This window comes from Coptis chinensis, chromosome 3, assembly GCF_015680905.1.
Source record: "Coptis chinensis isolate HL-2020 chromosome 3, ASM1568090v1, whole genome shotgun sequence".
Taxonomy (NCBI): domain Eukaryota; kingdom Viridiplantae; phylum Streptophyta; class Magnoliopsida; order Ranunculales; family Ranunculaceae; genus Coptis; species Coptis chinensis.
In genome coordinates this window covers 97733264-97743156 of record NC_141458.1, presented here as the reverse complement: position 1 = coordinate 97743156, position 9893 = coordinate 97733264, and the positions used below count along the sequence as shown (strand labels likewise).

Here is a 9893-nt window from a genome sequence, read left to right as displayed (position 1 = left end):
ATCGATATTAAACTGAAGTTCATAATAAATGTGTATGAAAAAGAGATTATTAAAAAAGGAAAAAATGTGAATTCAGGTGTCTCTCTTGTCTAGGCAAAGCATCTAGAGGATGCCTAAAATGTTAGGAATCTTAGCGCCAAAGAGACTCAGTGTGTCATTATCAACATAAAGGTACATATTATATAAAAAGATACATGCCTGTATATTATATAAAAAGATACATGTCTTTAGTACTGAATTAACAATCAAGATAGGGGCAAACAACAATAGAAGAGGAATAAACAAATAATCACTGAAGTCACAAAACTATTCCTACTTCCTAATTCCTACTAAGTACTAAGAGTGGCATAGTGCTAAGTAGTCATAAACATTACCCAATATAGCATCCATGTTTATTGTATCTTAGTATGTGCTAAGTAGTCCTGGATGGAATGAACGGTTGAGTTACTTAGCCTTCTAGTTTTGCTTGTCAGTTTTGGTTGACAGAGGGAGCTATGCTAAGTGTACTGTTCAAGAAGATTTATGAGAGGGTCATGGACTAAATATTAACTACTAAGAATACTACTTAAATCTTAATTTTTTTCATAGATTATTGGCAATTATGAATTTCTTTTTCTTTCTTCCATGAGCAAAATCTTTGTATTGTAGACAGTTGTACATCTATTTTCTATATGATTACATGCTAAAGCATAGCGATGCCGTTTGATGCTAAATGGATCATAACAAACATTTTCAAAGAAAGTAGGAATCATGAATGCAAAAATGACTTAAGATAATTGAACAATACAGACTTTTGATTTATAGAATTATATTATGTCGGGAGTGATATTTATAGAGAACAAAGATGTAAGCCAACATCTTTATGCACAAATTATCAGCTTACATGGTCAATGTTTGAAGTTGAAATAGTTTTTTTTTCCAACCATTGCAATTGAAGCCCAGTCCACAAAAATCCAAAGAGAAACCCATCCCAATTCATGGCCCAGTCTCAAAAAAGTCAGCACTTGTTGACTACTATCATCATACTCTTATTAGACCCCATTAGCACTCTTGGATTCCTTATCACGTTTCATGTTGCTCAAAATTCTTTCACCCGTTTATTTACTTTTCTTGTTATATTGCATCCTTTTTGCATGGTTTAGATACATCTTCCTACCAATACATAGAAAAAAAAAATGCAATCAAGAGTTTTAAAAAAAGTACATAATCTTCTTTTTTGTTGTGTTGGAAATGTAAAACCCCATCACTATAAAAAAAACAAACTTAAGCCCATAGAGATGAAAGAGATTTACCAGAATACTTGTGGCGTCTTGGTCTTCTTTTTCCATTTGACTTCTTTCCAAGGCTGGGTGTTTTTGTAGAACGACCATTGATAGAATTGACATGCCTAGAGTCCAGTTTAACTTTATCTGTATTTTGAGTCAACTAGTCAGAATCATCAGTTTCTGTGTTTCTACCGGCGTCAAAAGACTCTCGACCATCATCACCCTTCCCTTCTTCGCTACTAGACTGACCTTCATTGTCAGGCTTAGTATCATCACTTTCCAAAACTCGAACATCCAGAGAATCAATACCGTCATCGTATTCATCATCAAACTCTGCCCCTTCATTTTCCAAATCAAAGTGGATGCCATTACTATTCATTTGCCTTAACTGCCCAACATTCTTCAAAGAAGCCTCATATTTAGCTTCATAATGCTTTAATTCATCCCTTCCAGCTTCATTATACAATCCCCCACTTCTCATATTACCAACAACAGGGGGATGCTTATTACTTCCACTCCTATTCTTCACATATTCCTTGTCAACACTCTCGTCTTTATTATTACCAATCTCCGACTCACTCTCATTATATTCATCATCCCTTCTCTTATCATCCCTATCCCAATATCTCGAATCCCGTCCATGCGAAACTGAACCACGACCAAACTTAAGTACTCTAGAACTCTTAGTACGTGTCACATTCGTAAGAAAATCAGAATCATTCTTTAAATCATCATACTGACCAGGTAATGATGTAGCATTTTGAAAATTAATGGGTTTTGAAGAGGGAGAAAAAAACTTACAGACAATAAAACCATTTGAGAGATTTTTGTAGCGAGATAGAAAGTGGTGAGAGCTTTCTCTTCTCTTCACCATTGTTTTTGTTCGGTTAGAGAGAGAGAGAAAAAGAGGCGTGAAAGGTTTTACTTTTGGGCTTTTTGTTTTATTTTTTTGGACTTTCCTTTTTGTTTGGTTGGGTTACGAACATTTGAGATTGAAATTGGGAAAAGAGGGCATAGAATTCATTTTTTTATGCTGAATTTTTGGAAAAGCTGAGGTGTCCATCCAAGAGAAAAAAAGGGGTTGATATGTTTCACTGGGAGCATTCTCAACTACTCAGTATTCATGGTCTTTGATTATTTACATATTTTCTACAAAAAAAAAAAAAAAAAAAATGGTTGCCACAACTTTCCCTATCAATAACAGTAACCATCAAATGAATGGTTAAGGCATAGATGTTTCCATCCTTGCAACTAATGACTTTATGAATGAAGTCTATCGTATTAGGGTCTTTTCCGACAAGTTCATAATTGTGGTTTGTCCAGTTTTTATCTCCTAGTTGCCATGTTAGAAAAGAATTTCTTCCCCGCAAACAAAACCATACAATCTGGGTTGGTTGAATTGGTGAAGGTTAGGATGTTTTTCTAATTCGCTTAATCGTACTTTCCATTCATTCGCTTATTTTGAAATAATCCATCTTGATCTTCTTTTGTAGGCTCAAAAGTGTGGGTTCGAATAGTACAAACATATTAAGTGGGAGAAAAATGGCAACCAAGTTATTGAGACTTAAGAGTGAGTCGTCTTATATCTTATTTTTCATTTTTTTAAAGTAATATGGTTTTTTTCATGAGCTTATAACATCCAAATTAAATTGTAATGCTGCTGCAATATTATTTTTAATTTAAGTAAGTTGAATTGTAATGGTAAATAAGTAAAATTTGAAAATGGTGAGATTGTCTTAAGGTGTCGTAATGAAATCCTTTTATAAGTGATTACAAATCCGTTCTATACTAAAATGTGTTGATTTGGCTTTGTGTAGGTTGATATGACTGATAGCGAAGCAAGCCATTGCTAGACATCTGAAGATGATTTTTTTTCAAGCTATGAACAGGTGAATAGTTTTTGGAACGTGCACTGGGTGCTACTAGGACTAAAACCAATTACTCTTTTCGCCGTCACAATAACAATGGATTTGATAGACTCTTTTCTCCCTCATGATAACGGTGAATTTGATCAACTCTTTTCTAGGACTGAAACTAATATTTACAGTGTTGATGATGCATATATAGAAAGTTTTGATTCTGTGTACCTATTAATAGGTATTCATAAGACATAAATAGGATAGCAGGCCTTAAGGTGACAACACTTTTAATGGAAACTATACATAATATTTGTGTTTTACATTTAGAAATCAACTCACCTTTTGTTAGACTTTGCTAAGAAGATTGTGAGCACCTATTATAGTTTGACAACGAATTTTTGCGAGTAGCGGTTTTGTAGGATTGTGGCTGGGATGCACTCTCATGCCTTACACAACTCAATGAGTGTTATAGTTCCCATGCTACCAAATTATAAGGGTATTAATGGTGTTCGTAATTATAAAGGTTGTCATAGTGTTCACTTTTTAACCATTTCCATCAATAATTTTTTTAATTAAATAGTGCCTTCCCACCTTTATATTTGTCTTTATATATACTTTTCACGCTCTAATAGAGATTTCCGATTAAAAGGAATCCATACAAAGGTAATGCCTTTTTTGTACAAGCAGATGAAACCTATGGTAGCTACCATGTAAGGGATTACCTTGAATGATGAAGCAACGGACACTGCGTATTTTTAACCTATTGTATTAGTAAAGTAAACATATTATATTAGATGCATCATCTTATGACATATCTGTGCAGGTATTCAGATGCAAATTCATTAGCACATCAGTGCTTTATGTAGTGCTCCCAAACCTCCTTTATGAAACTTATTTTTCTTAGTAATTTAATCACTTAATTTTCTTTTATTAAGATTTGAAGGAACAAATAGATCGAGTGGAACAAGCTAGAAAAGTGATTGGCAATCACAAGATGAAAGCAAATTATCGAAAATCAGATTGACATCAATGTTGTGTACTATTGTTGCAACATTTTATTATCTTATATTATTATTTTATTTATTTGATTATAAGGTGGTGTTCCAGATTTAAATGTAGTTGTATGACTAAATCATTTACATGTTGAGAATGTGTTGACATTGATGAATGAGTAAGATCTAAAGTTGTGGAGGTAGAACTGATACTAAGGATTTTGTTCATTTGTTTCCTAATGATTGTTTTGAAAAGAAATAAAAGAAATAGTCCAAGTTTTTTTCTTCATTGCATAATAATATTTCATTTTTCGCTATTGTGCAGGTACTCTCAAATACTCAAAACCAAATGAACACCTCTCCTCTCTCAGTTCAAGGTAGCCGATTTTCACTTCTAACAAATGCAGAGGTTGCAAGTTCAAATGCAAACTCGAGAAAACTCCCTGGAAGCTCTATGTAATGAATGTATTTTTTATAACATGCAAGTTCAACTTATCCAAGGGACAAACTACGTTCATGACTCTTCCGAAAGCTCTATGTAATGAATGCATTTTTTTTACGATGACTATAATTCAAAGTCCCTGCTAATGAATGTGTTAATATATTCAATGTTTTGACCAAGTTATTGAGGGCAGCATCAGGAACCATTCTTTTGCATTTCTCATTGATTTATTAAGGCTAAGATGGGGTAAAATCATCTTTAATTCATTCTGGACATGGCATTGTAGTCATATCAAAATGTCGTCGCAGTTTCTAACATTTAATTCTTGAAATTCATCAAAATGTTGTCACAGTCATAGTACAAAATATCCCGATATATCGCGATATTTGTGGATATCTATCCAGATTTCAGAGAAAGATATATAAATATCACGACATGTTTAGAGATATATATGACTGCAAATATCGGTGATATTTTGACAATATTTGCAATATTTGTGATATTTAGGGATATTTTGTGATATTTTGAGATATTTGGTGATATTTTGTGTATATAACAATTTTATTTAATATTTATCATTATATTTCAAATAAATATAAATAATGTATCATGATATATCAAGAAATATCTACAATATCCATGATATTTGCATGTGAAACAAAGTCAAATATCCCCAAAAAGAGAGATATATCCACGATACATATCTAGAAATTGAATATCGATAAATACCTATATCCTGATATTTTGTACTATGGTCACAGTAATTAATTTGTAGTTGATAGACCCAAGGAATCTTCCCTATCATATATATATATATATATATAGGTAGAATATGACATGTTCATGACTGACAGTATTCCACTTAAACTTTTTTTGTATCACTATGCATAAATATTTATTGCAATGGCATTCTCTCTTGAAGTTAGAGAGGAACTCAATGTTTTTGTATCTACTTAGCATTTGATTTATTGAAGCTAGAGGAACTCAATATTTTTTGTATGTTGCTTAGCATTTTAACTTTTCATATCACCTCGGACATAGGTTTGACTAATACAGTTTGATGATGCTATAACTAGGATAGAGCTAAATATTTATTGCAATCGTTTTTCTCTTCATTGAAGGTAGATGAACTTCGATGTTTTTCTATGCTTTGCTAGCATTTTATTTATTGAAAGTAGAGAAACTCAATAGCTCAAAAGGTCAAAGTGTTAAATTTTGATGGTGATGAAGATATATATGGTGTATTGATAGTTTGATTGTTTTTTGTTGAAAATAGGTACATTTTCTACGCACCAACTAAATTTAACTGGCCCAACAATTCTTGAACTTTATAACATGGGTAATGGTAGAAGGATGCTTGAAAACCAATTTCTTTATAAGATTTTTTTTGATTGTTGGCTTAGCTTAATGTAAATGAATAGGGGCAAGGCTGAGAAAAAATGAACCATAATTGACTGCAAAAAATAAAATGTATATTGATTAAGCGCACACCAAACATGAGCTTAGCATGAAATACAATTAAATGACATGAATCACCTTGCATAAAAACTAAATCAAATAGAACATCATATAGAGTGGATCATCTAGACAACCCATGTAAGAACAACTCAACATATCCCCAACACCTAATGTTTATGTGTGCTTAAATGGGGCTTGGCCTTTTCACTATGGGATCTACCACTGGGCATTTCCTGTGGTTTATAGCAATTCATTTTCCATTAAGAGCCTCTATCCTATTTTTTGGGGTTTAATGACTCAGATAAGGTAAGTTTTTTTTAGCACATCTTAAAGAACTTTGTGCATTGCCATCTTTATATTCTTTATAGGCCCATATAATTTTTGAACTGGGTTGATATAAGTTAAAAGTTGTGTACTCCATGACATTGATTATTTTGCTAATTGCATAGAATTAGAATTAGGAAAATATGATTCCTAAAGACGTAATTAATAAGAACTAACTTCTAAGTTAAGGAGATTGTGGCCATGTTTCTGTAACGAATCTCGCTACTACCTAAACAGGGTTTGGAACAAAGTCCTCATCTCTACAATATGTTAAACTTGATATAATTTGGATCTGAGCTCAACTCTAAAATTGCTTTAGATAGGAATGAAATGGATCACATTCCGATCAATTCTGGGCATACATAATTCTATCTCTTTTGTCTTTAGTCAAAATGTATTGTATGCTCAAGAACAACTATTGCCCATAAAATCAGGTTCACTCTTTTATTTAGCCTACCAAGTCACAAGTGTAAACCATTATTTATATTCTTTAATATAACCAAACCAATTCATATGATAATATGTAATGTCCTTTACACGAATTTAACAACACATGATTAGAGAGTATGGAAAGTTATTATGTTTTCTAACTATTTTTATTAGTGGGTTGTTTAGTAAAACAAATTTATTTCCAAATTTAATAAAAAAAAATACATAAAAACGGTCTCCGTTCGTTGAACGGTCCAAAAATCTAGTAAGGAACAATAAGAAAGGTCCTACTCACAAGAAGTCTAAATCCAAGTACAGTGCAATTTCTCTTCTGTATTGTACGTATCCTCCCTAAAATAGTCGCCCAAAGAGGAATTCCATTTGCGCGTCTCAAGAGAATAAAATAGACAATTGTTCTTGTTACCGAACGACATCGGAAAATAAATCTTGTTTTGCATCCTTTCTGATACTGCATTCATTAAAATAGAAGTTGAATGACTAACAAACAACATTTGATCCTCTAAGTTTCTTAAAACCTCCCAATTCATATTCAAACGGTCCAACTTGTAGATATTAACATACTTCCCCTCTCGCCCGACAAAAACCGATAAAATTTCTCCATCACTTTCAACCAAATAGTTTTTTTGAGTAGATGAACAAGGTTCGGGTGTAAGAAGAATAGTCCATTTATCATCCCTTAGATCAAAAACTCCCAAATATCTCTCAGCACCCAAGCAGTAGAATGCACCATCATGGAAAACAAGATTGTTGTTAGAAGGAAAAAATTCAACTTCATTTTCACCATACTCTTGTGTCCAAGCATCTTCTCCCAAATGCAAATATAAAATCTGAACAAAGAATTCATGAATCCCAGCAATACCAAAAACTATACAATCTGGAGACGTGGGCACCTGTGTGAACGAGAAACCATCATTTGGCGAATGTTTAGGTGGTAAATCTGGAAGTGTTACGGTGACCTTCGTGAAAGGGTTGAAGAAAAACATCGAATAATCACCTTTGGACATTAGACACCAACCATCCTTTGAGAAGCGAATTCTAGCACCCAATAGATCCGGCATATCAAAACAATAAGTGACATTATGCATTGGATCACAGAAACTGCATAGACTTGTTCTATTAGAAAACATAAGCTGGGGATATTGAGTTGTCAATGGGCTTTGCGGAATGGACGAGGCAAATGATTTACAAACACGGCCAAAGTTCACGAAATCAGCACTAGAATGGAGACACATTGCTATTGATCGTAGAATATCCATGGGAAGGTTAATCCACCGAAACCCAATAGATTCCTCCACAGGTTCCTCTACAGTTGCAAATTTATTGTCAGCCATCTCAATTTTCAGTTCCGTCTTAGGGACTGTATTTACATCTTCTTTCTGGATTTCCACGAGCCTAATTAAATAAAATTGATCAGATTTCATGTTAAAAAAAGAAGAAGAAACATTAACGGATAAAACAGAGAGGAAAAAGCTGATCACATACCAGTTATTAGGCAGATACCAAAAGGGTGTGAAGGAAGGTGTCGCTAAATTAGGACAAGGCAAATAATTTGATAGATTTCCATCTTCTAGATCAAACACGTATAGAAGATCGTCCGCCGAAATAGAGAAATATATGCAATTTCCTTTTAAACCTAAGTTGGTAGCAGGGAGAGAAATAGAACCACATTGTGCAACAAAGAACACTTGATGGCCTATGGATTCCACTTTCACCCATACCTTCTTGTATAAATCCATCTTGAAAACCTCAACGTGAGCGACCTGAATAGCTTTGTGGCCTACATATAATATGACAACAAGATAGATATCCCCACGTGATTCCACCAACTCTTCTTCCAAACGTATGGTTTCAGAAAATCGAGGTCTCGGAAAGTCTAGCGACCTTACTGAAAGGGTGCCACAACTTTTCCTATCAATGATAACAGCCACTGATTGAGTAGTTAAGGCATATATAATGCCATCCTTGCAACTAATGGCTTTATCAATGTATTCTTCTGTGTCAGGGTGCGTTCTCCCAAGCTCATAATTCTGTTTAGTCCATTTTTTATCTCCTAGCTGCCATGTTAAAAACGATTTCTTAACCACAAACAAAACCATACAATCTGGAGTGGTAGGTGGAGACAGTAGGATACATGTACCTATATCTTTAGTTTGCAGGTCAGCTGCATTGAACTTTAGTTTGCAGGTCGTAAAGGGAAAGTCTGCTGTGATTATTGGGGTGAGTAAGGAGAAATGGAGGCGTAGGCCGTTATTGGTTGTGGGTGATTATTGCCCCCCTGGTTGGGCGCTTGATAAACGTAGTGTGAAGACTGATGGTAGGTCGTTTATTTGATGTAGGTCGTTTTGTGTTATATGTCGTAGGTCGTTTGTTTTTGCTATAAGTTTGATATGATGACGTTCTGATAGTGTTGTTTTGTTTTTGCAGAGGTTGTCATTCGTGGGCGTACTAGTACTGACGCTATCGAAAGGTTTGCTTGTTTGAGTTGGAAGGAGAAACAAGCTTTGTTGGGGGAGGTTGCTCATTATTTTAAGAGGCGTGGAAGGGTAAAAATCAACAAGAAGAAAGATGAGCAAAAGAAGAGGGCTCGAAAGCTTTTTCTTGATATCTCTGATTCTAGCTCGGATAATGTCACACCCCGAATTTTGACAAAATCAGAAAAACAATATTTGTTCCCGACTCTTCGATTTTCGAGGTGTGATGCACTCTCAACTTCCAAAAAAAACCCATCATTTATTTAATTATTCTAATAATTTGAAACCAATAAAAATTTAAATAAACAAAAGTTTTCTTCAAATATGATTAAGTTACAAATTTTCTTTCAACAACTCTTTAATTATAATTACAACTGAAAATACAGAACAACATTGTCTCAATTGAAAATCTATTACACCTGAAGGGAAAACAAAACATATCCTCGAAATGAGGCGTATCACGAACCACAAGCAAATCAACCTTCTTTAACACTAATCTGTCAAGACTTATCAACTATATTTATTTTATGAACACACCATAAGCAAACATGCAAATCGGTCATTGATTATAAACAATCTTTGGTATGAGTAGCCCTAAAATACGAATCATACTTATACATATATATACACAA

General features: G+C 33.8%; 1 protein-coding gene across 1 annotated transcript; it reads right to left on the bottom strand.

Annotated features, from left to right (window-relative positions):
- Window positions 1-6950: 6950 nt before the first annotated feature.
- LOC147511964 (F-box/kelch-repeat protein At1g57790-like) lies at window positions 6951-8886 on the bottom strand. The gene is made up of 2 exons (XM_086598625.1): window positions 8273-8886; window positions 6951-8182 (listed from the first exon to the last, which is right to left on the bottom strand). The coding sequence occupies exons 1-2, from the start codon at window positions 8884-8886 to the stop codon at window positions 7072-7074; spliced, it is 1725 nt and encodes a 574-aa protein (XP_086454751.1). The 3' UTR covers window positions 6951-7071.
- Between the last annotated feature and the right edge of the window lie 1007 nt (window positions 8887-9893).

Bases quoted from the DNA above. Each gene is read 5' to 3' on its own strand.
- LOC147511964 (XM_086598625.1), bottom strand. From the start codon at position 8,886: ATGGTTTTGTTTGTGGTTAAGAAATCGTTTTTAACATGGCAGCTAGGA. The intron at 8,183-8,272 runs GTATGTGATCAG...TTATTTAATTAG, and splicing joins TGGTATCTGCCTAATAACTG to GCTCGTGGAAATCCAGAAAG.